This window comes from Hylobates moloch, unplaced genomic scaffold (genome assembly GCF_009828535.3).
Source record: "Hylobates moloch isolate HMO894 unplaced genomic scaffold, HMol_V3 SCAFFOLD_295, whole genome shotgun sequence".
NCBI classification, from domain to species: domain Eukaryota; kingdom Metazoa; phylum Chordata; class Mammalia; order Primates; family Hylobatidae; genus Hylobates; species Hylobates moloch.
In genome coordinates, this window is record NW_026652570.1 from 1 (window position 1) to 27512 (window position 27512).

Genomic DNA, 27512 nt, shown 5'->3' on the forward strand with positions numbered 1-27512 from the left:
CCGCTGAAGGCAGCCGAGTGCCAGAGACTGGCGGGAGGGAGGTGTGGGGTCTGTTGGTCTGCTCAGGCATCCGTTATAGGGCCATGCCACACACACGGGTGGGAGTGTTGCCGGTCCCTTTCAAGACCTCGAGTCCCTGCCTCCCAGTGCCGGACCCGTGCTGAGCCTCCTCGGAGGGAATGAGGGGGGCCGAATGAGGGGGGCCGGGGAGCAGCACCTGGAGGAAGGAAGAGACGCCAGGGCCGGGGCTCAGAGGGCCTTTGTCTGGCCAGGCCTCTGCCCCTCCCTCCCGTTGCCATGGTTTCGGTGTGTGCCGAGTCTCTGCAGGCTGGGGGCTTCCCAGGGACGGGCTGGTGGGTGGGACACCTTCCCCAGTCGCCCCTAGCTGAGGCTGCTTTTCTGAAACAAAACGCTCCCCAGTGCTGCCCAGCCCCCACCTCCTTCCACAGTGTCTCTGGCTGCCGGGCGCCCCCTGGTGGTGGCGGGGCCTGGGTCCCTAGGACTGCAGGGGACGTGGGGGTGCACGGGATCTGAGAACCACAGGCTGAGCTGGAGATATGGCACCTTCCTGGGATAAGAGTAGGAGGTGGTGTCCGGGCTGCCTTTGCGGTGGGCTCAGGGCTACCCCCACCTGCTCCACCATGTCCCACTGGGATAGGCTGGGGAGTTGTGGCAGTGTGGGCGGGCCTGGTGTGGGTTTGAGCTGGGCCGCTGCCCAAGTCTACCCTGTGGTCCCAGCCGCTGCTGCTTCTGAGAATCTCTGCCCTTGGGCCTGACACGTCAGCTGGCTGCTCTCCCTGGCCCCACGTGTTCCCACGGAGCCCACCAGTATAGGGGTTCTCTCCAGGGAGGTCTGCCTGGCTTTCTGGGTGTATGGAGCCAGTGAGCAATGTCAGCAGTGAGGCTCCTGGGCAGGAAGGAGGCCCCAGCTGTGTAGGAGTGCCGGGTTATACGGAAGGGAAGTGACGACAAAGCGGAAAGCCAGCAGAGGAGCCAGTAGCTCTGACTCCTGTCCCAGGTTATGCTGAGTCCCAGCAGGGAACCACCACAGCTCTGAATCAGCCTGTTAGCCGCTGTCCATTGCTCTTCATCTGCTCTTTATCTGAAAACCTTCAGAAGCTCTCCTTCAAATGAGATGACCACAGCAGTCTTCTCTGCAGGTTGCAGGAAATGAGAGGTTTGGGGAAATCTGTACTCTTTCAAAGGGTAGAAAAATAGTGATAACTTTTACCTGAATGCTCACCATGTGCCCCACACTGTAAGAAGAGCTTTGCATTTAATCCTTACCCATCTCTCAGAAGGAGACAGTGTTGTCCCATTTCACAGATGAGGTGCCAGAGAAAGGGCAGGAAAGGAGCTGAAGCTCTTGAGGATCTCAGGAAGGATCAGAGTGGACATCAGGGCTGTGGCAAGACTAGACCTCCTTCTGGGAGAGGATCTGAAAATGGGAGGTAGGCTGGCTGGCTGCTTGAGGCTTGACAGCTCTGCCCAGCGGAAACTGAAGCCAGAAAGGACAGCAGCAAGTCCCAGCCTCCCAGCAGATCAAAGCCTATTAAGGAGTTAGAGGGTCCAAGATGAACAGATGCTGTGACTTGAATGCTGGGGCCTGGAATAAGCATCAAGTGACGAGACCTGTGGGCCTGTCTCTCCTGCTGCAGGGGCCCTGCTGGTCTTGTTCGCGCAGGTGGAGTGGTACTGTCTCCCTTCTCTCATCGGTTCCCTCCTCTGGGGCTCAGCACTCCCAAAGTGGAAGCAGATGTTCTAATGCAGAGCAGCTGCCACCACCCAGCACATCACTTCGAGTACTGCCCACCTGCTGTGGGCCCCAGCTGTGCCACAGGGCAAAGGCTGCAGAGGTTTCTTCCTTGGTGGGAAGAGGTGTGACTCAGTGGGAATGCCAAGGCCACCCCAGGGAACCTCTGCAGGCCTCTCTGGTCTTACCCAGCTGGGGATAGAGCACTTGGTGGGGCCCTCTTCGGGCAGGAGGGGCTGATTCATGCCACCTTCTATTGCCTCAGTTCCCCTACCCAGCATCTGTGCAGAAATCTGGACTCAGGCTGGACGTGGTGGCTCACGCCTGTAATCCCAGCACTTTGGGAGGCCGAAGCAGGTGGATCACTTGAGGCCAGGAGTTCGAGACCAGCCTGGCCAACATGGTGAAACCCTGTCTCTACTAAAAATACAAAAGTTAGCCAGGCGTGGTGGCACATGCCTGTAGTCCCAGCTACTGGGGAAACTGAGGCAGGAGAATCGCTTGAACCAGGAGGCAGAGGTTGAACCGGGAGGCAAAGGTTGCAGTGAGCTGAGATCATGCTATTGCACTCCAGCCTGGGCGACAGAGTGAGACTCTGTTTAAGAAAAAAAAAAAAAAAAAAAACAATTCTGGACTCAGCCACCCCACTGAGAGGCAGGTGCGAGGGGAGCTGGGTGTGCGCAAAACTCACAGATAAGCCTCATGCCAGCTTATCTGGTAGGGGACATCCATCAGGTCCTGATGGAAAGGTGACCCAGCCAGAGATGTGGAGAGTGAGGCTACTGCCCCACAGCTGCCAGGGCACTTAGCCTGTGGGCTGCCTGAGAGCTTTTCACCCCACCCATTCCACCCAGATGCCATACTGGGGCTCCACCCACCTCTGCTCCTGGCCCCCTTCTCTGCTGGAGCTGCTCCTGGGCTGTGCCCCTGCCTCTGTCCCGTTGTTCCCCCTGCTTCCTGCCTGGCTGTCAGCACCACGCCCTTGTCCTGCCACTCACTACTTCCCGCCTGAGTCACAGCTGCTGGAAAGACAAAGAGACCAGCCTGAGTCTAGGGATAGAGGCTCCATAACCTTGATTTGCTTACCTGTCAAGTGGAGCTCTTTTTTCAGTGACCCCTGCTGGGGGTAGAGAATGTTCTCTTAACATTTAAGAGGCCTTAGGAGGGGAAAATGAAACTTGAAGGGGACAGGGAAGTGGACCCTCCCTGGCTAGGGCAGGGAGCAGATATCCTGGCTCCTAGCGTGACTGGCTCTGTGCTGCCTACCTCGTGTCTACCAGGTCTAGCTGCTGCTAGGAAAATCAGATGCAAAGCAAGTTTGCACCCTCGTTCCTGGGCAGGGTCACGAAGTGGCCCACATCACCTACTAAGAGTGGGCAAAGGGCCAGACCCCCTCTTCACTCTCAGTGGCCAGATAGGGAAACTGATGCCTCAAGTGGGCAGGAGTCCCGAAGTCACACAAGAGGGGGAAGCTTTCACCCTAGACCTCAGGTCCCCCGTGCCCTGGGTAGCTTCCCTGCTGAGTCTCAGCTCGCCTGGCTCGGGACTGCATGGGGACCCAAGACTTCGCATCCTTGGTCTGCTCCTCCAGTTCCCCCCATCCTGGCTGTGACTGGCTCCTGGTTCTTCCTCCTGCTCTGGAGGAGCCAGTGGGGAAGATAGTCGGGTGGCCACTGCTGCCCTCCCTGCCCCAGTGGGTGCTTTGAGCCCCAGGGGGATGGGCCTTAGTGATCACTGTGAGGCTCTCCTGGGACCTTTCGCCGTGTCCCCATTAGCAGGTGGAGGAGTGTTGGTGTGGAGATCCTGGCTGCCCCTCTGCCATGCACAGCCCGATGGGGAGGGAGTGGTGCTGGTATATATCGCGGTACACACCCCAGTGAAGATACTGGGCCTGGTGCCTGTAGTACCCAGGGGCTAAAGCAATAGAGGGGATTGCTGCCCCAGCCACAGCGCCCCAGCCTGCCCAGGTCCTGCACATTTGTATGTCCACAAGGTTGTGCAACCATCACTGCTATCTAATTCCAGAACATAGTCACCACCCTCAAAAAGAAACCTCATACCCAGCTAGCTGTCACTCCCCAAATCCCCTCCCCTCATCCTGGAAAGCAGGCCTGGGACAGTCAGAAGCTCAGTGATTGCAGGCGTCTGGTGGCATTTGTGAGGAGGGCTCAGGCCCTTCCCCTCAGGGTGGTCTCTGGCGTAGGGGGCTGAAGGTGGGCAGGGGCCTTGGCAAGGCCTGCCACCATGTCCCAATGCCTGCTGCTGCTTGTTGAGCACTGCAGACGTGGCCCAGAGTCTGCCTGGGGAGATAGGGAGTGAACCCAGTGCCAGGTGGACTGTGTGGCTCCGCTGCAGTACCAGGTACAAAGGACAGCTCTAGGAGGGATTGCATGGTGGGCAAGTGCGCTCCCTGCAGAGGGGACTCTAACCCTGTGACCTCAGCCTCCCTGGACCTCACTTCCTTCATTGGTTAGATTGGGGTGAGAATGGAACCTACCTCCCAGGGTTGCTGTGGAGATGGCAGTTGGTGGGTGTCATTGATGTAGAGCAGCATCTGGTACATCATGGGCCCTGTTTTCATATAGCTTTGCTGTCGATATTGCCGATGTTATTGTTACTGCTTGTGTTCGTTTGTCTGTTAGCACCTTCATCCTCTGAGGTTGTTTTGACCAGCCCCAAGGGATGCTGGTGAGGTTGGCCAGAGTACCCAAGTTTGACCTCTGCACAGACCCCACTGCCCACCCAGCTAAGCTGCACAGAGGAACAGATGTGCCACAGTGATCAGAATTGGGACACCGTGAATGGGGCATGGGGCACATATTCCCAGCAAAGAGAATAGCATGAGCAGGGCCCTGGAGGAAGCTAGAGGTAGTGCCTGGCAGCTGCAGGTGTGACTGGCAGTGATGGGGCAGGAGCACAGGGTCTGGGAAGGACAGCAGGGCCCAGCTGGGGGCCATTCGACCTGGAGCTCAAGACAGCCAGCGGCAAGGGAGCAAGGTCAAGGTGAGACCCTGCCTCCACTCCCTCTGGCCCCCAGCCAGGGAGTTGGGTGGCCACCCTGGTCCTTCTTTACACAGACTGCCTGGGTAATACAGGCTCCTGGGCTGCACTCCTCAAGATCTGGCTCTATTGTCTGGGATGGGACCTGGGAATCTGTGTGTTTTTTGTTTTTTTTGTTTTTTTTTTTTTTAAGACCAAGTTTCGCTCTTGTTGCCTAGGCTGGAGCGCAATGGCACGATCTTGGCTCACTGCAACCTCCACCTCCCAGGTTCAAGCGATTCTTCTGCCTCAGCCTCCCGAGCCGCTGGGATTACGGGCACCTGCCACCACACCCGGCTAGTTTTTGTTATTTTTAGTAGAGATGGGGTTTCTTTTTTTTTTTTTTTTTTGAGACGGAGTCTCGCTCTGTCACCCAGGCTGGAGTGCAGTGGCGCCATCTCGGCTCACTGCAAGCTCCACCTCCCGGGTTCACGCCATTCTCCTGCCTCAGCCTCCCGAGTAGCTGGGACTACAGGCGCCCGCCACCACGCCCGGCTAATTTTTTTTTTTGTATTTTTAGTAGAGACGGGGTTTCACCGTGGTCTCGATCTCCTGACCTTGCGATCCGCCCGCCTCGGCCTCCCAAAGTGCTGGGATTACAAGCGTGAGCCACCGCGCCCGGCGAGATGGGGTTTCAACATGTTGGCTAGGCTGGTCTCGAAATCCTGACCTCAGGTGATCCACCTGCCTCAGCCTCCCAAAGTGCTGGGATTACAGGCGTGAGCCACTGCTCCCGGCGGAATCTGCTTTTTTAAATACCTCCCCAGGGCACTGTCCCACAGGGTCTCAGCCACGTTTTGAGAATGGCAGGGTGGACGAGGCATCATGGGTTCCCTCCACCCTCTTGCCCTTCTCAGTCCTGGCTACATGATCTTAGATCAATACTTTATTTTTCTGAGCCTCAATGTCCTCATCTGTAGAATGGGAACAGAAACAGTATCTGCTGTGACTAATACAGGAGAGAATGCAGCAAATCTCGGTACCAGCTAAGGAGAAATATGGGCCAGGGCTGTACCAGGCCAGGGAAAAGCTTGAGTTAGTATGGGCGTGTGTGGGTGTGGGTGTGTGAGATACGCCGCAGGTCTCCCAGATCATGAGTCAGTACACGTGTGTGTTATACTGTAGGTCTCCTAGATTCTAGCCTTCTAGCCTCCATCTGCTCAGGGCAGACCTGGGTGCAGTGAGCAGAGCGCGGGGCATTGGGCCATGTCCAGAAAGCTAAAGTGTGATGCTGTGCTCCTGCTTAGGCCCCTGGTTGCTAAGGCTCAGAGTGTGGGGAGAAGAAGGGCTGCTACCCTGTTGGATGGAGTATGCAGGGCATCTTCCTGCCAGCTCTGCCCAGGGCACCATGTTGGCATGCACCAGCTGCACAGGTTGGCAAGCCTATGTATGTGAGAACAGGGTGTCTCCTTCAGCGCTGGCCAAGTCTCCAGCCAAGACCCCTGAACTCAATCAGGACAGTGGGGAGCCATGGTGGGCAGCAGAGCTTGTGGGAGGCAAAGGCCTGCAGAGAGTCTGCCATGGGGCACAGGTGCTCTAGGTTACCTTGACCACTGTGGCCCTGCCAGCTGCATTCCTGGTAGCTCAACTGCCTACCAGGCCCAGCTGCCTCCATCTCACAGTGCAGCTGGTGGGAAGGTTAGTTCTGCCTCCTGGACTACAGGTGTCTGGGCATTTGTTCTGTGCCTGTGGAGCCCCTCTGGGCCTGCCCCCTGACCACCTGTGCCCTCTGTTCCAGGTGCTGGGGAGTCAGGGAAGAGCACCATCGTCAAGCAGATGAAGTAAGTGCTGTATCCCAGAGGCAGTGCCCAAACTCCAGCTTCCTCTCTTCATCCTCTGGGCCTGCACTGCCCCCGACTACAGGCCCAGCCAGTCTTAGCCAGGCCCAGAATCTTCTTAGAGGCAGTCACTTATCTTCAGGTCCCAGTGGGTCAGGGGCAGTTTTCCCTTCTCTGAAGCAGGTCCCAGTAGCCCCAGGCAGCCGTGGGAACTCCCAGTGCCCTGGGGACACTAACCTTCCTGGTCCCTGGCTGTCAGGATCATCCATGAGGACGGCTACTCTGAGGAGGAATGCCGGCAGTACCGGGCGGTTGTCTACAGCAACACCATCCAGTCCATCATGGCCATTGTCAAAGCCATGGGCAACCTGCAGATCGACTTTGCTGACCCCTCCAGAGCGGTATGTGCCCTCCACCCCACCCTCTCCCACCTCCCAAAAGGTTTCGGGGTGGCTGGGTGTGGTGGCTCACGCCTATAATCCCAGCGCTTTGGGACGCCGAGGCGGGTGGATCACCTGAGGTCAGGACCAGCCTGGCCCACATGGTGAAACCCCGTCTCTACTAAAAATGCAAAGATTAGCTGAGCATGGTGGCACGTGCCTATAATCCCAGCTACTTGGGAGGCTGAAGCAGGAGAATTGCTTGAACCCGGGAAGCAGAGGATACAGTGAGCCAAGATCGCCCCATTGCACTCTAGCCTTGGTGACAGAGCTAGACTCCGTCACAGAAAAAAGTAAACAACAACAACAAAAAGGTTTTAGGGCAAGTCTCATCCTAGGGAATCCAAGAATACCCTAGCTTGGGCCCCATTACAGAGGTCTCCCTGCCTCTGGCAGAGTGGGGGTACATTCCTTCAACTGCCTGACCACCCGCCACTGTGCCCAGGACGACGCCAGGCAGCTATTTGCACTATCCTGCACCGCCGAGGAGCAAGGCGTGCTCCCTGATGACCTGTCCGGCGTCATCCGGAGGCTCTGGGCTGACCATGGTGTGCAGGCCTGCTTTGGCCGCTCAAGGGAATACCAGCTCAACGACTCAGCTGCCTAGTGAGTGCTCTGAGGGGCTGGGTAGGGCAGGGCAGGGGCTGGGGGAGGACTAAAGGCTGGACCGGAGGGCCTGAGAACCCCCAGAAGGACACTGCTGGTCTTTGCTTATGAAACTGATGACTGTTAACCAAGGCCTTGGTGTTTTTTGTTTGGGGGGTGGGTGGGTGTCATGTTGCTGAAAGGCCAGGAGGAATGACAGGCAGGTGGCTTATACAGTACATCTCTTCCAGACCAGTTGAGTCTGATCTGTCTTGACATAGTCTTCTAAAGAACATTTGCGGCCGGGCGTGGTGGCTCATGCTTGTAATCCCAGCACTTTGGGAGGCCGAGGCGGGCGGATCACGAGGTCAGGAGATCGAGACCATGGCGAAACCCCGTCTCTACTAAAAAATACAAAAAATTAGCCGGGCGTGGTGGCGGGCGCCTGTAGTCCCAGCTACTCGGAGAGGCTGAGGCAGGAGAATGGCGTGAACCTGGGAGGCGGAGCTTGCAGTGAACTGAGATTACACCACTGCACTCCAGCCTGGGCGACAGAGTGAGACTCCGTCTCAAAAAAGAACATTTGCGGCTGGGCATGGTGGCTCACGTCTGTAATCCCAGCACTTTGGGAGGCTGAGGCAGGCAGATCATGAGGTCAGGAGATCGAGACTGTCCTGGCTAACACGGTGAAACCCCGTCTCTACTAAAAATACAAAAAATTAGCCGGGCGTAGTGGCGGGCACCTGTAGTCCCAGCTACTCAGGAGGCTAAGGCAGGAGAATGGCGTGAACCTGGGAGGCGGAGCTTGCAGTGAGTGGAGATCGCGCCACTGCGCTCTAGCCTGGGCGACAGAGCGAGACTCAGAACATTTTGCTGCCACCTGTTCTGTGCCAGGCCCTGTGCAAGGCTTCAAGGACACAGTGATGAGCGGAGCAAAGTCCCCATGCAGTGACAATTTAGGGTGTTAGTGAAAAGGTAGAGGTGGGGTTGGCCCAGAGACAGGATTGCTGAGCTCTGAAGGAGAGTCAGCCAGGGGAGGAGTGGATGAGGGGATTCCAGGCAGGGGCATAGCATGTGCAGCATCCTCGGGGTGGTGGGGAGCTGGCTGTGCTTGAACATAGGCTGTGGAGGCTGGCTGGAGGGGGCCACAGGGGAGGAAGTTATCTGGGAGGTGACAGGTGTGTGTGTAGGTCAGAGGCCCTGGACCTCAGATCTGACCCTCGCTGGCCCTAGGCCGAGCCCAGGACTCAGCTGAGGAATTACAAGGGTCCCAGGCATCCCAGAGGCATGACAAGCCTGCACCCTTTCCACAGTTCTGAGCTCCTTCCCTGTGGTATCTATCATGTACTCTGACTGGTGCAGGCTGCTGAGGACCCCACGGGGAACAGGACAGACAGGCTAATAGCTATTGAGGATGGCTGCAGGAGACATCCACAGGCTTTGGATGGTGTCACCAGATAGGCTGCTATCCCTGTACTCTAGCCTTCCCCTATCTCTGCTTAATCCAATCCCCTCTGACTGGAACACCCTTTTGCTCCTATTGCTCATCCAATCCTGAGCCTACCCATAGGGTGGATTTCAGCAAGCGTGGGTGGGAGGAGGAGGAGGGTCTTGCCTGGCCGTGATTCCTGAGCCCTGTCCCAGCCACATGAACAGCCTCCTTCTACCCTTCTTACATGGCCTGAATGCTCTTGTGAATATGTACCCCCTACAGGAGCTGTGGAGTCACAGCCAAATGCTGTGGGGGCCCCCAGGCCTCACCACTGCCCCTCCCTGAGATCTCTGGCCCAGCCACCAGCGAGCTTGGGGTCAGAGCAGCAGGGGCCTTGGTGCCCATGATACTAAAAGGGAGCAGGGATAAAGCCACCTCCAGGCCACCTCCTGCTTCTCTATCATCCTCTTTCTCCATTCTCCAGACATTAGGCACCCACTGTGTGCCCAGCACAGTTTTGGGAGTGAACACAGGCCCTGTTCTCCCAGTCAGGTTTATGCCTTGATAGCTTCCCCCGCCGGGGATGGGTTGCTGATTGGAACACCACAGGAAGCAGGGCTCTTCCAGCCCCTCTTCGCAGCAACCCCAAGCCTGCAGCGAGTCAGGGGGTCCCTGGGGCGAACCCACCTGTTGGGGAAAAGGGAGAGGCTGGTGTGGAATGCACCATGGTGCCTCCACATTGAGGGCTCTGGCAGTAGGGGCGGGGCGTGGTATGCGGGTCACAGCACATGCCTCATGGTTCCCCATGGCCCTTCCTGTTTTTCTGTTTTGTCCCTGCTACTCTGAGATCATTTCCCCCTGGCCTGGTTTGGCCTGGTTGCTGGTGGGAGCCAAGGGCCGGCCCCAGCAGCCTTGCCCCAGGAATGAAAAGTCGGCTCTGGGCAGCAGCCTGGAGGCCTGGGACCAGCCTCCAGGGCATGGCAGGGATATTGAGGCAGGCAGCAGAGGCAGACCCTGCAGGGGTAGCCTTGATACTAATTAAGGGAACTGGTAATGAGGAGCCCCGGGACCCCCGCCAAGCAGGTGTCTGTGCCCTCCCCCTGAGGAGCTGATTTCATTGGGCGCTGGGCAAAGAGCCCACTGGGCCTGGCAGGCCCCAACCTGTCCAGCACCACATCGACGGACCGCACCAGGCTGCTCTGCGGCTAGTGCCATAATTGCGCCCATTAGCATCCTGAATCCTTCACTGAAGGACTAATTTGCCTCCTCCCACCCTCTTTGCCTATAGCCCCAACATCCTGGATCCTGTCCGAGGCAGGTCTGGCTCAGAACCTGGGTGCTGGAGCTTGGCTGGCTAGCTGTCCACAGAGCTGCACCTCCTCCCATTCCCATTCTACAGGTGGGAGGCCGGGGGCTCTGAGTTCAGGTTTCTTCATTTGAGCAATGAGGTAATACAGGCAGGGGTTAAAGAAACAAGGGCTGTGCCTAGGCCGGGCGCAGTGGCTCACGCCTGTAATCCCAGCACTTTGGGAGGCCAAGGTGGGCGGATCACCTGAGGTCGAGAGATCAAGACCATCCTGGCCAACATGGTGAAACCCCGTCTCTACTAAAAATACAAAAATTAGCTGGGTGGCAGGCACCTGTAGTCCCAGCTACTCAGGAGGCTGAGGCAGGAGAATCGCTTGAACCTGGCAGGCAGAGGTTGCAGTGAGCCGAGATCACGCCACTGCACTCCAGCCTGGCAACAGAGTGACACTCTGTCTCAAAAAAAAAAAAAAAAAAAAGCAAGGGCTGTGCTTGAGAAATGGCATGGGAGGGAAGGGGCCTCTTCCAGCTGGCCCAGGGTCCAGGTAAGGAAGCCCCATGCTGGCCCCCACTGACCCTCCCACCCCCCACCTCCAGCTACCTGAACGACCTGGAGCGCATTGCACAGAGTGACTACATCCCCACACAGCAAGATGTGCTACGGACCCGCGTAAAGACCACGGGGATCGTGGAGACACACTTCACCTTCAAGGACCTACACTTCAAGTGAGCGAGCATGCGGACAGGTGGGAGGGGCAGGACCTGCCAGCCTTCGGGGTAGCAGAGGCAGGGGCTGGTCCAGGATCCCCCAGCCCCACTGAGGTTTTGCAAGGCTCATGTGTTCTGGGTAAGCACATCCTCACCACCTAGTGAACCAGCAGTCAGGATCCATGCCACCTCTGCCAACTGCTCACAGCTTCTGCTGCTCCTGCCTGATGTGGCTGCAGCCTGCCTGCTGTCCAAGCCCCTGGCCCAGAACCAGGGGTGAGGTGGGCAAGTGTGGATGATTCCAGAAGGTAGCTGCCCTACTCTGGGCAGGCCTCTGTCCTCAGTCAGCCAACCTGGGAAATGGGGCAGAAAGCCTCCCCCAGGGCTCCCTTCCTGGAGCTAAAGTGATCTATATCTGCAGGATGTTTGATGTGGGTGGTCAGCGGTCTGAGCGGAAGAAGTGGATCCACTGCTTTGAGGGCGTCACAGCCATCATCTTCTGCGTAGCCTTGAGCGCCTATGACTTGGTGTTAGCTGAGGACGAGGAGATGGTGAGAGGCTGAGAGAATGCTGTGGGTGGAGGCAGCGGGCTTGGGGAGTGGTGGCTAGCGTTGACCTCGCTATTCTACCCCTAGAACCGCATGCATGAGAGCATGAAGCTATTTGACAGCATCTGCAACAACAAGTGGTTCACAGACACGTCCATCATCCTCTTCCTCAACAAGAAGGACCTGTTCGAGGAGAAGATCACACACAGTCCCCTGACCATCTGCTTCCCTGAGTACACAGGTGTGGGGACTGTGGGGACAGGGCCTCCGGAGGGTTGCTTCTTGTCCCCGAGCAGCCTGTGGTGACCAGGTGGCCCTCAGGCGCCCCCCACTGGACAGAAGTGTAACCTTGGAACACTTGCAGGGGATGGGTGCCTCACTTAGGCTTGTATAGTTGCGTGTGCACGCATGGAGCCCTTAACACACTCAAGCATGTACCCCTGAACATGTGTACATGGGCATCCTCCTTCACACAGTAGGGTACCCCTTTGCACATCTGGCATGTATGGGTAGCCACGTTGTCATATTATGCAGATGCATGCACAGGTTGTATGCCTGGCCGTCCACACGCACAGACCCTTGCTGCATACGTAGGATGCGGCCTGCCTGCCACACATGCAGCACACACAAGTCTTCATTTTCTCTCCCCCAGGGGCCAACAAGTATGATGAGGCAGCCAGCTACATCCAGAGTAAGTTTGAGGACCTGAATAAGCGCAAAGACACCAAGGAGATCTACACACACTTCACGTGCGCCACCGACACCAAGAACGTGCAGTTCGTGTTTGACGCCGTCACCGACGTCATCATCAAGAACAACCTGAAGGACTGCGGCCTCTTCTGAGGGGCAGCGGGGCCTGGCGGGATGGTGAGCCAGAGGGGCTGTGGCAGGGCGCTGGGGAAGGACTAAGTGGGCCTGGAGCCCCAGTAGGGGGTTCTGGGGATGGGTAGGGGGGTGAACCTGGAGGGGGAGGGGCAATAGGTGACCAGGGGACAAGGGAGGAGAAGGCCCAGGGTGTGGATCAGGAGGCCAAGTGAGTGAGGTGTAGGGCATGGAGGAGGTCATACAAGCAGGCCTGGCCCAGTGGTCCAGACAGAAGGGCCTGGCCTTGCCCTGGGACAGAACCAGAGGCCATCCTGATGTTCCCTGGAGAAATCTCACCTCCTCACCCACCAGGCCATTGGCCCAGCCTGCTGGAAGCTGGATGCCAATGGAGCCCAGCCCTGCTGCCCACTACCACCAGCTCCATGTGCTCCTCCAGCTCTTGCCCTCTGACTTGTCTGAGCGTCCTGGGCTTAGGCTGGCCCCACTGGCCCTGGTGGAGGTGGGGATGACTCTCCCAGTGCCACAGACTCCCCTCCCCCATGTAACCCAGCAACAGAAACTGGCTCCTGGGCGGCAACTGTGTCCCTGGTAACAAATGGGTAGGAAAAATAGAGAAGGGTCATTGTCTAGGGAGGCGGGAGAGAGGCGCGCCCTGGCTGCTTCCCGATCCATGCTCTGCTTTCCCCCCACCTCCAGGGCCACCGCCGACTCTGTATGCCCCAACCCCTGAGGAAGATGGGGGCAAGAAGACCAAGCTCCCCCGCCTGTTCCCCCGGCCGCTTTTCTCCTCTTTCCTCTCTTTGTTCTCAGCTCCCCCTGTCCCCTCAGCTCCAGACATAGGGGAGGGGTTGCCACAGGCCTCCCTGTTTGAAGCCTGCCCTTGTCTGAGGTGCTGGTAATGGCCATGGTACCCCCTTCTGGGCATCTGTTCTGGTTTTTAACCATTGTCTTGTTCTGTGATGAGGGGAGGGGGGCACATGCTGAGTCTCCCAAGGCTGTGTCTGGAGGGGCCCCTGCTTCTCCAGCCTGGACCCCCAGCTTTGCCCAACACCAGCCCCTGCCCCAGCCCAAGTCCAAATGTTTACAGGGAGCCTCCTGCCCAGTCCCCCACCCCCAGCCGCTCGGAGGCCCCAAAGGAAAAAGCACAAGAAGCGTGAGACGCCACCGTTCCTGGAAACCACAGTCCACCTGCTCATTCTCGTAGCTTTTTAAAAAAATGAAAGTAAAGGAAAAAAAAAAATTGCAAATCTAGAAAACTTTTTAGAGAAAAACTATTTAAAACTGTCAGATCCTGACCAGCAACCCCCCCAGCCCCCCTTCCAAGTGACTCCGTGCCTTGAGTGTGTCTGCGTGTTTACACCTGTCCCTCTGCTGGCCGCCCCCGTGCGAGCGGCACCCCTGCCCTGCCCTCCACAGAATTGGGTTCCAAGGGCTGTTCCAGACAACTGCCAACGTCACTGAGGGCCCTGCCCCAGCGGCCCTGGGCCCAGGCTCCATTAACCTAAAATGTAGCTCCCTAGCGCTAACCTAGGAACCGCCGCTGCCTGCTGGGGGGGCCACGCCCCTCATGCCCTTGTCCCAGGCCCGGGGCCTTCAGCGTTGAACACTTCCTTGCTTTTTTCACATGTTTTATGGAATTGTTCACCTGGTTTGAAATAATAAAATGTAGAAAGAAAAAAAATACCGAGAACTGATGGGTATTCTCTCCCAGGGGCAGAGGCCCGGGCTAAGGTGTGCCAAGGTGATGGTGGTCCTAACCTCAGTCCTCAACCTGGGTCAGGGCCCTGACTCAGCTTTCCGGGCCGTCCTAGAGCCCGACGCTCTGGGCTTCATTTCTCCCACCTGGACTAGGCAGCGTACATGTGGGGCCCGTGTGTCCCCGCCCTTCCAGCACTCTGCAGCCTTGGGTCTCGGGCAGCTGGGCAGGCTTCTAAGGGAGCTGTTATAAGGTGCTCTTCCACACCTGGAGCAGGAGGGGTGGCCGGCGCGTCTCTAGCGCGGAAGGAGAAAGTGACTTCCGACTTAGGTACCAAGGCCCAGAGAGTGTGCGTTGCCAAGGCCACACAGCCAGGTGGGCCGCATGCAGTTCTGGCTTGACTAAAAGGCCAGTAGGGGCTTAAGACATTCAGAAAGGTCCCTGACCCAGAGGGCCCCCGCCAAACCTGAGGGGTAGTGACAGGTAGCCGTCACATTACCATGTGATGGTTGCCACGGGCTGGGCCTGGAGGGCTGCAGATCATTGACTCTGAAGATGGAAGGCTCCATGAGACTGTGGGAAGGGCCCGCGCGTTGCTGGGGAAGGGAACTGCCGATGGCAAGGCTGGTGATGCTTGTGGGGCGGGCCCTGAGTGCCATCGAGGCGCCTGGACCTTCTCCCAGGGGCAGCCGCGGCCTGAACGTGTGGGGGCGGGCTCGCGGAAAGGCCGGCCTCGACTGGGTGGGGCTCCGGGGTTGGCGCCTCCGCCTCCGGCCGCCAGGGGGCGCCGCCGCCCGTGCTCTGCCCTGCCTGGCTGGTCACAGAGGCTGACGTCAGCGGGTCCCGCGGAGGCCGCTGGACACAAAGGCAGCTTTGTGAGGCGGCGACGGCTCCGCGGCCGCCCCAGGACAGAGCGGCCTGGACAGAGGGCGGGCCAGGGTCGGCGCCGCGGAGGCGGGGAGGGAGGGTTGAGCCAGAGACCCGGGACCCCGCCCCCGCACACCTGCCAGTGCCCCGTAGCTTCGGCCGCCGGCACTGGCAGGAGATGAGAGGCTGCTGCCGCCCGGTCGGAAGGACATCGGCGCCCCCCAGGCCCGGTCCCCGCCCCAGTTCCTCGGGCTTTCCTGCTGCCCCTGCCTGAGAGGTCCGACGACACGGAGAACAGGATCCTGCGCCCAACCCAGGTCCCCGCCTTCTTTCAGAGGCCCAGGCCTGGACCCCGCTGAGCCGCAGATGTGCGAGCAGGAGCGCCAGAGCCCCGATGCCCGCCCAGCAGGAAGCGGGCGGGAGATGGTTCCTTCCTTCTGTCCTGAGGGGGAATCCTGCACAGAGGGACTATTGAGGGGTTGGCATTGTCTGCCTAACTCACCCAGTGCCTCCCTCCCTGGATGGGCTATGCGGGGCCCTGACAGGATTGCCCTGGTGCCGTCTTGGCAGTGAGTCTGGGTGGGATCCTGGGGGCAGGGCTTCCCTGAGTGCAGACAGCTAGGCCTCCACCTGCCTCGGCCTCCCACCCAGGCTCAGATTTCCAGGGCATAAGGCTCCATTGTCCCAGCACTGGTGGAGGCGGCCTGTCAATTCATCCTTGTGTTTGGTGGTTGGGAAATTCCTAGCCATGGGGGGCTGCAGGCAGGAAGGGGATGCCCAGGTGTCCTGCACCCCAACTGAAGGGACTCCATGAGGTTGGCTCCTGGGCATCCCCTGCTGCCTGGAGCTGTCCCAGGCTGGGCCTCAACCATTCATCAACCCTCAGGAGCAGTTGGGTTTGGGAGCACCAGAAATTGAATGCTCCCTGGCGCTGCATCCCGAGAGCCCTCCCAGCCTAAGAAGCCCCATCTTTCTGTCTCCACCCATGGGGAGCTGCAGCTGTGAGGCCCAGGACCCTTAGCAGGACATGCAGAGCTGGGCAGGGACCCAGGCTCATGCTCCCAGCGTGGGGTGGGTTGTCTCCAGCCTGTGGGGACCGCCATGAAGCTGATCTGCCTCCCAGAGGGCCTGGCCCACTTGAAATAATTGCTCCGGCTACTGATGTGGTGGGAACTTTGGTATTTTTAACCCATTTGGGGGGTGGGGGAGCAGCTGGCAAGAGGGAGGCAAGCTTTCAGAGTCAGAGAGGCCTGAGAGAGGAGAGTAGAGGGAAACTCAGTGAGGAGGAGCCAGGCAGGCTGCCTCGGTAGTTCCCCAGGCCTAGACACCCCCCCTGTACCACCCCCTGTCCCAGCAGGTAGGTGCAGACCTAGATGCCAGGTGCAGAAGGGGGAAAGGGCCCTCTCCAGGGTTACAGCATGGATCACCGAGGCTGCAGGGGCTGTCAAGGCGTGGAAGAAGTCCCATGTCCCAGGGAGCCCCATGGCTTCTGATGTCAGGAAAACTTAGTCCTCTCAGTTCCCCAGAATCATTTCACCCCACCCCACCCAAACTGAGTGCCAAACCAGTTGGGTGGAGAATACAAGCCCTGACTCCAGCTGCCTGGTCAGTGGCATGGCCAGCCAAGTCCTAGCAACCCTGGAAGTCAGGGAGGAGGCAAGGACAAGACTACAGCATTGTTTGGCTGAGTTCTGGGTCTGGCCCCACTCCCCAAAACTGACCCCAATCTCTGTGTCTGCTGCCCTAAAAAGAGACCCTGGGGCTGGGTGTGGTGGCTCATGCCTGTAATCCTAGCACTTTGGGAAGTCAAGGCAGGAGGATCACCTGAGGTCAGGAGTTCAAGACCAGCCTGGCCAACATGGTGAAACCCTGTCTCTACTAAAATACAAAAATTAGCTGGGCATGATGACGGGTGCCTGTAATCCCAACTACTCAAGAGGCTGAGACCGGAGAATCGCTTGAACCCAGGAGACGGTAGTTGCAGTGAGCCAAGATTGTGCCGCTGCACTCCAGCCTGGGCGGCTGAGCGAGACTCCGTCTCAAAAAAATAAATAAAAGGAGACCCTGACTGGATGTAGTGGCTCATGCCTATAATCCCAGCACTTTGGGAGGCCAAGGCAGGAGGATCACTTGAGGCCAAAAGTTTGAGACCAGCCTGGGCAACATAGCAAGACCCCGTCTCTTAAAAACAAAAGATCCTAGCGGTCCTCATCTCTACCATGGACTACCAGAGGGAAGGCAGCACCTCTCATCACCCAGGGGGATGGCCTCTAGTCAGCTGGGGTATGTATGCAGCTGTGTGGCAGCAAATGTGTCCATGCCTGCAAGCCACTCAGCCCTCAGTCACACGGTGATGGGCACTAATATTCAAGAGGAGCAGAAGTCAAGGCCATGGGTCCTTTTCTCCCCTTGCCAGAGATGCAGCCCCACAGCCCCTGGTGATCTTGGCTGGGAGAAAAATCAGAGTTTGACATCTCATCCCATTGCCTTCTGCTTTCTGACCTTACTGAGGTCAGGTTCTTCAAGGCCTGGGGGACTGGGACAGGGTTAAGGGGTGTCCTTTCTCCATCCGTCCTCCAACCCCATGGAGACTCAGCATGCCTAGGAATGTGGAAGGGCTTCCTGCGGGCACACCATCTCCTGCCTCCCTATGCCTGTCCTCTGCTGGGTCCTGGGGTCTCCAGTGATTATAGCCCTTGCTGCTTCCCCCACAGTGGGGAACGCAGAGCCCTGCCCAGAGGCTTGAACCTGGCACCACAGGGGTCTGGAATTACACAGAAGACGGGTGACAGCCAAAGTGGATCATGAACGGTGAGGAGAAGTCCAGCAGGTGACAAGGGTAAGGGTCTAAAGATTGGAGGGCACAGCGCAAGCAAAGTCTTGGCAACAAAAGAACTAATGCATCCTAGAAACGGGGCAGGTGGAGCACTGGAAGCTACACCAAGCTTCAGAGTAGTCCTGTGGCCTCGGTGTGGTAGCTCAGGCCTATAATTCCAACACTTTGGGGGGCTGAGGCAGGAGGATAACTTGAACCCAGGAGTTCAAGATCAGCCTGGGCAACATAGTGAGACATCCATTTTTACAAAATATACAAAAATTAACTGTGTGTTGTGGTGTGTGCCTGGAGTCCCAGCTCCTCGGGAGGCTGAGGTGGGAGGATCACTTGAGTTCTGGAGGTCCAGGCTGCTGTGGGCCATGATCTTGCCACTGCACTCCAGCCTGGGTGACAAAGCAAGATCCTGTCTCAAAAAAAAAAAAAAAAAAAGAAGAAAAAGAAAAAGAGAGTGGCCCTGTGAATGCCAAGCTGAAAGCCTGCAATCCCACCAAACTTCAGCAAGCTCTTCGAGTCAGGGGTCAGGGACAGGGTCCTGCAGAGGGGAGGCATGGGAAGAGAAGTGAGAGAATGACCCCAGGGATACAGCCTGGGGGAGGGTAAAGGGGTCAGTGCTTGTCCTAAGTAAGATAAAAGGTAGGGGCTCTCAGGAGGGCAGGCTTGGCAGTGCCAGGGGTGGGCTGGGGACTTGGGAAGTGAGAAGACTGAGGAGCTCCCACCCAGGGGAGGGAGGGAGGTTCGAGTAGAACTCTGGGCACAGGGGTCAGAGGATTGAGGAAGTAATTGTACTGAGGTGGCCGGGAGTGGTGACTCATGCCTCTAATCCCAGCAGTTTGGGAGGCCAAGACAGGAGAATTGCTTGAGCCCAGGAGTTCAAGACCAGCCTGGGCAACATGACAAAACCTCATCTCTACCAAAAAAAAATACAAAAAATTTAGCTAGGCATAGTGGCACATGCCTGTAGTCCTAGCTACTCAGGAGGTTGAGGTGGGAGGATCACTTGAGCTCGGGACGTTGAGGCTGCTGTGAGCCATGATCTTGCCACTGCACTCCACCCTGGGTGGCAAAGCAAGATCCTGTCTCAAAAAAAAGAAAAAAAAAAAAGTACTGGGGTGAGGGGCACAACAAAACGGGACAAGAGAGGAGCTGAGCCCGAGAAGGGGCCTTGTTCCGCTGGGATGGAAGAGGCAGCAGTGGAGGGTTTCTCCGAGGCCCTCATAGGCCTGGGTGCCCAAGATGCCCAGAGCTAAGGTGGCAGCAAGAGTGCATACCTGTGGTACCCCCACTGTGTGCCAGACCTGCCTGGCCACTGTCTGCAGCTGTAAGGAAAATGAGAGGTGCAGACTCCAGCTAGGGCCATGGGGTAGGCTGAGCGGCAGGGTTGGGATTCAACCCCACCTCCTGCTGGACTAACAAGGGGGCTGATCCCTGGGGCTGGCTCCAGACTCCCCAGCCCTCCCCAGAGCATTCAGAGCCCCAGACCCAGCACTCCTGGGAGGCTCTCCCCTTGCCATTAGGAGAATGTAGTATTTATGTGAATGTCTGTTCATGAGTGCAGTGTGCCCTCAGAGTCCACTTTCCAGCATTCCTGGCATAGCCCCCTCCACCCTGCTGGGCTCCGGAGGAGGGAGGGAGAGGGAGGCCCCGCCCCCAGCCCCCTCTCCTCCCACCCCTCCCTGCTGGGCAATGAGGAAAACAGGAGTGAGGGAAGAGCTGTGATGTGGCTAGTGGGGGGGGCTCCCACATCCCAGAGGGGCTGACCTCAGCCTGGGAGGAATGTGCAGGAGGGGAGGGCAGGGGTGGGACGGGCGGGGGTAGGGCCACAGCCAAAGGCCCAGGGTTCTTGGTAGCCCCTCCCTCAGCACCTCCATCTCAGTTCTGACAAGGCCCTCCGAAGGGAAGGGGAACAGGCAAGGAGGGGAGGAGCTAATCTTTCAAAAAAGGTGGGCCAGGGTCCCCTGGGAATGTGGAGACCAGGCTGGGGTGAGGACATGCCTGCAGACGCTTCCCCAGGAGATGCCCCTGGGGTGGGGCCTTAAAGTGTCTGGGAAGTTAGGCCTCACGTGATGATCCTATGGCCGCCCACGCCTGCCCCCACCATGCCTAAGTCCTCTGGGCAGCATGACCTGATACCTACGTGGAACAAGGAAGAGTTGTGACTTTGGAGCCACAAGCCCTGATGACTAAAGCAGGTGTGAGTGGGGCGCCCAAGATCCCATCCAGCCCAGGCTGCACTGGGAGGGTTGCCACAACCTTCCTCAGATGGGTGTCCTACCCCGACCACACCACCCGGAGTCCAGGCAGGGGCAAAGGGGCAGGCCCAGCTGGTGGCCAGGGGTGGGGAGGCAGGTGCTGAGATTTGGCACAACAATCCAGGTTTTTCCAGAAGGAAAAGCCAAGGCCATGGTAGGCCATGCCACTGACAGGCAGCCCCAGAGCAAGGACCCAGGCAGGCCTCTGCCCATGGAAGCTCCCTCAAAAGAGAGAGGTCCAGGGCAGGAGTGCAGGCAGGAAAAGGGACCCCAGCTGCCTTGCCTGGTTTGCCCCATTCTGTTGAGACTCAGGCTCAGGCTGCCTGATTCCAGAATCCTCGAGGGGTTCCAGCCCCGACTGTGACCCACAGGCAGTGACCCTGCTCCTGGAGTGCTGACCTCCATGGGGGCCCCTACCCATGGCCTGGCACACTGGACCTGGGGCTGAAAAACAGAAAGGGGACCATGTGGAATCAGGGACAACTTGACCTCCCATCCCTGGGGACCTCCATTCCTACTCAAGGGAGGGTACACATCTAGAGGGCAGAGGACAGGGCACAGCACTCAATGGGGACAGAGACAGCCCAGTCCTTTTGGCTGGGGGTTGAATCCCAGGCTATTGGAAAGATAATGGGGGGGGGGTTCTGATCCCATTTCCCAGAATGAACGCAGGTGGAGGAAGGTGCGGGGTGATGAAACAGAGACCGGGTCCCTGGGCCTGGAAAACATAAGGCAGTGAGGGCCTATGGGGGCACAGTGGGAGTAGATGGGAGCCTCTGAGGCACTTGCTGATCCTGGCTGCTTGGGTGGAAAGCTGTAAACAGCCAAAGAATGTTGTTTGCTTGCATGGAGCCAGGAGAGCCTGCCCAGGTCCAAGGCTAGAGGCAGCTACTCCTGGAGTAGGAAAAGGCCGCATCCAGGAAGCCCACGAGCCCAGGCAGGGATCTGTCCTTCCACTTGCCCTCCTGAAGGGCCCTGCGGCTCCCGCTGGCCCCTGTTATTCACCTGCCAGCTGGCGAGGCCAGGCCAGGTACACCGGGTCCTCAGGCTCAGGAAGGAGGGGCATAGCCCTACTTCCACTTCCAGGGGACTTGGAGATGTGCCCCTCACCTCTGTCCTTGCTTGGCTGGAGGCATCCAGGGCTGGGCAACAGAACTGCAACACTCGGAATGCCCACACTGCCCCATCAACCTTGGGAGGTGGTAGAAAAATGCCTTTTGCGGGGATGGAAGGCTCAAAGCCCATTCTCAAGCCCTGGTATATTCACTCAGGTGGACCTGAGGGCTCCACTCTACCACTGTCAACATACAGTCCCTCCAGAGAAGTACCACTTATGCTACAAATGGGGCATGTTCACCAGACTCAGCTTCAGGACAAGACCCCAGGTCATTCCCAACTGAGGCTCTGAAGTGCAGGAGCTCCGTCCTGTCTGTAAAACTCCCTCAGTTTTCGGCTCTGGGTTTGGTGGGGGTTGTTCTTCCCACTTCCAACCTAGAAAGAGAAGCCAGAGGAAGGGAGGTCACGTGGTCTGCCCCCCAGCCTCTCAGCAGAGATGCAAAGCCACCTGTCCAGGATGGGGGACTCCAGATGGGCCCCACTCTGTGGTGCAGAAGTGAGATTTGCTGCTCCTCCTGCGTCTGCCCCTCTCCTGCCCTCCTCTCCCTCCTCGACCTGGCTGTCATGGAAGAAGCCACTATTGGCTAGGCCACTGAAGTACTAAGTGGCCCAAGTGGTGAGGAAGGACAGGGGCTGGGTCCTGAGGGCCCATCCGACCTCCAGTTGAGAGCCCCTCCCCTGACCTCCGGCTGCCCGCCCACCCCAGCCGGTCCCTGGGAACAGGTGGCAGCTGAGCTCCCCATTATCTCTCCCCACAGCTCCCCACCTGTGGAGGGACAGGTGAGATATTGGAGTCCCTGGGTTGTGCCCCCACCCAGTGATTCCCTTTGCCTGCTGAGCCCCTGGAGCTGGGGTTTCTTCCTCCCTTGCCTTGGCTGGCCACCTGGCTTCTGGGACTGCCACCTGGGGCACACTTCTGCCTTAAGGCCCAATAGGGGAGGGGTCATCCCTACCAGCCCCTCCCTTGTGCCCATTCCACTGCTGCCTGGCCGCCGTCTCCAGCCGGTCCCGGCTGCCTGCCCGGTCACCCGATCCGCCCTCTAAACTTTACGGCGCAGCGCGCTGCGCGTGGGGCGGTGGCTGGTCTGGTGGGGGCGGGGGCTGCTCCTTAAAGGAGCCGTCAGAGGGTCCCCAGCGGCCCCAGGGTGGGAAGGGGCCAGAGTGGAGAGGTGCTGCTGCGGGAGTCCTCGGTGGAGTGTTAGAAGGCAGCCAGTGTTTGCCTGGAAGACCTCTAGAACCTGAGAAGAGGCAGCGGCAAGTGTCAGCGGAGGGAAGGAGGGAGGTGGGGTCCTGGCCTGGGATGGGGCTAGGAGCTGGGCAGGAGTGTGGGTGGAGGGGCCTGGAACCTGCCCCAGCAGCCGCTCCACTTGCTTAATCCCACCTGGAACCTTGCCTCACTCTCTGGGCTCCTGTGTCCAGCACCTGCCCAGCTGACCCCTGGGAAGGAGGGTGGGCATAGCAGCCAGGTCTTTGCCCCAGCTGAGGGCCAAGGGGAGGTGTCTGGCTTCTAGAGTGAAGGGGTTCAAAGATGGGGAGACCTCAAGGGGTGAGAGAAGTGAAGGGAGAGGCTCAGAAAGGCTGTGGAGGCGTTGAGAGGGAAGGCCAGCTCAGCGAGGCCAGGAGGCTGGGGTGCGAGTGAAGGGCTGCCTCACCTTGCCCCTCTTTGATTCCTCAGGGGTGTGGAGAGAGGGCCCTCAAGCTCAAATGCAGAGGCTGCTTCAGCTGGGTTGGGAGCAGTCCCCAAGTCAGAGGCTGAGGCTTCTGCCCAGGTCTTGGGTCTCCTGGGTGGCACTTCTCCCTCTGAGGAATGGAGTGATTGATGCTGCAGTTGGATTTGCTCACGTACATGCCCAGAGACAAGTCCACTCTTATGGGTGCACACGTTTGCACACGCACAAATGTGCAACACATCTGTGTGCAAAATATGCACATATCACACATATACACTGCGTAGATTGCACAGTGCCACGTGTGTGCACACCAACCCATATCCACACATGTGCAATGACACACTATATATTTGCACATAGACGTGCACACACATGCACATACACACTACACACATGCGCACATCACAAGGGGACACTCGGAAACACATTCACATTCACAGGCACCCACACCCTTGGCTCCAGCCTCAAAAGTGTCTCTGTGTTTTTCTGCGGGACTGTGGGGACACTGCCACCTCCAGAGGCCTGACCCCCTCCTGTCACTCTCACTCTTGACTGGCTTGTTTTGCTCATTGCACTTGGCACCCTCTGCATCCATCTGATTCCTTGTTGGCGCTCTGTCCCCTCTCACATGGGGACCTTGTCTGTGTCTCCCAGTATCCCTCCTCCCAGGTCTAGGCTGGCATGAAGTGGGTGCACATTGTGAATTAATGTCTGTGAGTGTGTATACAAGAGAGGAGGTTACTGGGAAGGGTGACGTGGTGAAGGCAGGCCTGCCAATGCAGGGTGACCCTGAGGGTGTGCCCAGTGGCGTGGGTGTGTCTGTGATTGTGGCCAGGCGGGGCACCCTCGGAGGGGAGGGTTCGGAAGTGGAATGCGACCCCCCAGCCTCTTTCCCCTAGGGGCTGTAATCTGATCCCTGGGGACTCCCCCCCCTAGCCTCCCGCCCTCGCCCTCGCTGCCGACTCCTCTTCCAGATCCTGGGGCAGAGTCCAGGGCAGCTCAAGACTCCTCCACACACACACCCGCTGAACCCTGAGCGCCCTGAGCTGCTGAGATGGGGCGGGCCGGGGCCGCCGCCGTGATCCCGGGCCTGGCCCTGCTCTGGGCAGTGGGGCTGGGGGGTGCCGCCCCCAGCCCCCCACGCCTTCGGCTCTCCTTCCAAGGTAGGTGCACCTGGCAGGCGGGAGGGCCCAGCTTGAGGTGGGCAGGAAAGGGTCCCGGCATGGCCAGGGGTCTCTGTGTTGGCTGTTGCCCCATGTGCGTGCCTGTTACCAGACTGGTGGGATTAGTGGGCACTCTCAGGCCACCTCCAGTTAACCCTATCCGGGCCTCAGCCCCCAGCCTCTGCCCACATTCTCTTCGTGCTTTCTCAGGAAGACCCCTCCTGTCCCCATAGCAACAGACCTTGTCTCTGTTCCGTTCAGTACCCCCAACAAGGCAATACTTCTTCAGCAGAGCAACAGGGAAGTCAGAGCCCCCTTCTCATGCCTCCTGTATAGGAGGGTGGCCCCTGGGCAGTGGCAGTGAATAGGCAGTTCTGCTGAGCTCAGGCTGGTGGTGGAGTGGCAGGAAAGGAACTCTCAGCCTGACTTTTGGGAGTTGGGGTTCTGGCCATCCCTGCATGCCGATCTCCCCCAGGACTCTGGTGTCCATAAGCCTGGCCTCCCAGTGCACCCGCCTGGAGACACCACCTGTCTGAGCATGCCCAAGTTCAACCTGCCTTCCTCTTCCTGGGGGGATATACCACCTACCCTGGCAGCTCCACACGTGCACCTGGGTGGGCTTGGGTTTGCGTGTGTAAACTCACACACACGGAAACTCACATGTGTACAGGCCAGGTCCTAATGGCAACCTTGGCCCATAGAGTCACCACCAGGCAGGACCTGGGGGAGGCTTCCAGCATGGCTGGTGAGTCCTCAGCAGTGTCCTGCCCTGCAGAGCTCCAGGCCTGGCATGGTCTCCAGACTTTCAGCCTGGAGCGAACCTGCTGCTACGAGGCCTTGCTGGTGGATGAGGAGCGTGGACGCCTGTTTGTGGGCGCCGAGAACCATGTGGCCTCCCTCAACCTGGACAACATCAGCAAGCGGGCCAAGAAGGTGCAAGGGACTCCCAACCCCAGCACTCCCCAGGGAAGGAGCCCTAGGACCCCACTCCAGCCTGCCTGGAGAGACCCAGAGGAAGGGGCTCCCTGAGGTAGAGAATATCCCAAGTTCCTGACCTGTGTCCCCTCTCCCCCAACCTCCCCATAGCTGGCCTGGCCGGCCCCTGTGGAATGGCGAGAGGAGTGCAACTGGGCAGGGAAGGACATTGGTGTGAGTGCCGGCTGCCCGGGCCGGGAGTGGGGAGGGTCAGCCCCTCACCCCAGAGACAGGGCAGGGCTAAAACAGAGGCCTGCCTGTTCTGGCTGGGATGAGGGCAGGGAGGTCGAGGTGGCTGAGGTCTGGGGGTGGTGAGTCAGGGTGGGGGCTCGTGTAATTATTCTGGGGGGCCTCTGAGTCATGAGAGGCTTTGCAGGCCTGTGCTTCCCCAGACGCCCACCCTCGTGAGGCCTGGGTTGGTCAGCAAGGGCCCTCAGGTCCCTGTAGCCCATGTTAGTACTTGCCTGGGCCGATGCCGAAGAGAGAGAGGGGTGAGGATGCCACTGGTGAGCTGGGACCTCTTAAGGCTACGTCCCTGGGGGAAGCCTCACACCTCCAACCCTACCAGACTGAGTGCATGAACTTCGTGAAGTTGCTGCATGCCTACAACCACACCCATTTGCTGGCCTGTGGCACAGGAGCCTTCCACCCAACCTGTGCCTTTGTGGAAGTGGGCCACCGGGCAGAGGTAAGGCCGGATCTAGGCAGGGAGGGGGAGGTCAGGAGCGTAAGAAGGGCCTGGTAGTCACAACTTGCCACACCTCCCAGGAGCCCGTCCTCCGGCTGGACCCAGGAAGGATAGAGGATGGCAAGGGGAAGAGTCCTTATGACCCCAGGCATCGGGCTGCCTCCGTGCTGGTGGGTGAGTCCAAGGGCTAAGGCCCCAAGAGAACCCCTTAGAAACTCCAGAACCTCACAAAGTCCCAAGACCCCCAAGAGCTCCAGGGATTCCCCCTCACTGACTCCCTGAGAGCTCCCAGAGCTCCCCAGGCCTTCCTGCCCCAAGAGCCCTCCGTTTGGCTGAGTGGCCCTTGCTCTGTCTGCAGGGGAGGAGCTATACTCAGGGGTGGCAGCAGACCTCATGGGACGAGACTTTACCATCTTTCGCAGCCTAGGGCAACGTCCGAGTCTCCGAACAGAGCCACACGACTCCCGCTGGCTCAATGGTGAGAGGCTGGTGGGGTTGGTGGGAGGAGTCCGTCACCCTCCCACAGGGCAGGTGCCAAGCAAGGCCCATAAAGTAAGTGAGCAGTGGTTGTGGCCAGGTCTTACCAAATACCCTCCTTAATCAGGCACTGGCGTCACAGAGACAGACAAGACAGGTATGACCGTGACCTCTTTGCGTTCACAGATCACATACACGATAAGATCAAGTCCAATGGCCATGAGGCCAGAGAGAGACAAGGGAGGAAGGGAAAAGGAGACTGGGTGGCTGGAGGGGGTTGGGTAAAGGAAGCCGCTGTGCTGAGGGGAGTATGAGCTAATTCCCAAGCACAAGAGAGCCAGCCAGCAAAATTTAGGGATGAGCATTCCAGGCAGAGGGAGCAACTAGTGCAAAGGCCTGGATGCAGGAACAAGCAAAGGAATAGACTTGCAGAGCTAGCAATGAAAAGGGGGCCTGGACTGTCAGGGACCAGAGTCACTTATTCTAAGAGCCATGGGGGCTGGGCACAATGGCTTGCGCCTGTAATCCCAGCACTTTGGGACGCTGAGGCAGACAGATTGCTTGAAGACAGGAGTTTCATACCAGTCTGGGCTACAAAGCAAGACAAAAAATAAAATAAAATTAGCTGGGGGCAGTGGCATGCACACACCTGTAGTCTTGGCTAGTCAGGAGGCTGAGATGGAAGGATCACCTGAGTCCAGGAGTTGGAGGCTGCAGTGAGCCTTGATGCTGCCACTGCAGGACAGAGCAGACCCTGTCTCTAAATAAAATAAAAATTAAATAAGGGCTATGGGCTGGTGGGCACAGTGGCTCACACCTGTAATCCCAGCACTTTGGGAGGCTGAGGCAGGCAAATCGCTTGAGGTCAGGAGTTTGAGACTAGCCTGGCCAACATGGTGAAACCCTGTCTCTACTAAAAAATACGAAAATTGGCCGGGTGCAGTGGTGTGCACCTGTAATCCCAGCACTTTGGGAGGCTGAGGCGGGCGGATCACCTGAGATCAGGAATTTGAGACCAGCCTGGCCAACATGGTGAAACCCCGTCTCTGCTAAATATATAAAAATTAGTCAGGCATGATGGTGTGCATCTGTAATCCCAGCTACTCAGGAGGCTGAGGCAGGAGAATCGCTTGAACCCAGGAGGCGGAAGTTGCAGTGAATGGAGACCGTGCCACTGCATTCCAGCCTGGGCAATAGAGGAGACTTTGTTCTAAAAAAAAAAAAAAAAAAAAAAAAGCCAGGTGTGGTGGTAGGCTCTGACTGTAATCTCAGCTACTCGGGAGGCTGAGGTTGCAGTGAGCCAAGATCGAGCACGCCAGCCTGGGCGACAGAGCGAGACTGTCTCAAAAAAAAAAAAAAAAA

At 58.3% G+C, this 27512-nt stretch overlaps 2 protein-coding genes and 2 long non-coding RNA genes across 10 annotated transcripts in view; 2 read left to right on the plus strand and 2 right to left on the minus strand.

Annotated features, from left to right (window-relative positions):
- Positions 1-1050: 1050 nt before the first annotated feature.
- LOC131382629 (uncharacterized) lies at positions 1051-14880 on the minus strand. Of its 2 annotated transcripts, none has more exons than XR_009212193.1 (4): positions 14609-14880; positions 2632-2772; positions 1288-1438; positions 1051-1196 (listed from the first exon to the last, which is right to left on the minus strand). It is a non-coding gene; the product is annotated as an uncharacterized LOC131382629 (long non-coding RNA). The 2 variants fall into 2 exon arrangements; XR_009212194.1 differs by having other exon boundaries at positions 2632-2775.
- LOC116464225 (guanine nucleotide-binding protein G(i) subunit alpha-2) lies at positions 1108-13660 on the plus strand. Its single transcript, XM_032147521.3, has 9 exons — positions 1108-1177; positions 6531-6573; positions 6830-6971; positions 7456-7616; positions 10930-11058; positions 11462-11591; positions 11676-11829; positions 12241-12455; positions 13110-13660. The coding sequence occupies exons 1-8, from the start codon at positions 1171-1173 to the stop codon at positions 12429-12431; spliced, it is 957 nt and encodes a 318-aa protein (XP_032003412.2). The 5' UTR covers positions 1108-1170; the 3' UTR covers positions 12432-12455; positions 13110-13660.
- A 125-nt stretch (positions 14881-15005) lies between the features above and the next one.
- The window catches only part of LOC116464227 (semaphorin-3B), a 17610-nt gene continuing 5103 nt past the window's right edge, over positions 15006-27512 (plus strand). For 2 of the 6 annotated variants that reach the window (XM_032147524.2, XM_032147526.2), the window contains exons 1-7: positions 22314-22431; positions 23822-24010; positions 24786-24943; positions 25097-25159; positions 25554-25673; positions 25754-25847; positions 26032-26151. In XM_032147524.2, coding sequence (XP_032003415.1) covers positions 23902-24010; positions 24786-24943; positions 25097-25159; positions 25554-25673; positions 25754-25847; positions 26032-26151 — 664 coding nt within the window. In that variant the 5' untranslated portion in view covers positions 22314-22431; positions 23822-23901. Of the gene's footprint in view, positions 15294-16772; positions 17788-22313; positions 22460-23821; positions 24011-24785; positions 24944-25096; positions 25160-25553; positions 25674-25753; positions 25848-26031; positions 26152-27512 lie in introns of those variants that run through there. The other 4 variants (XM_058435019.1, XM_032147528.2, XM_032147525.2 and 1 more) reach the window with 4 other exon arrangements.
- Positions 21306-22033, minus strand: LOC116464226 (uncharacterized). The gene is made up of 2 exons (XR_004246878.1): positions 21944-22033; positions 21306-21552 (listed from the first exon to the last, which is right to left on the minus strand). It is a non-coding gene; the product is annotated as an uncharacterized LOC116464226 (long non-coding RNA).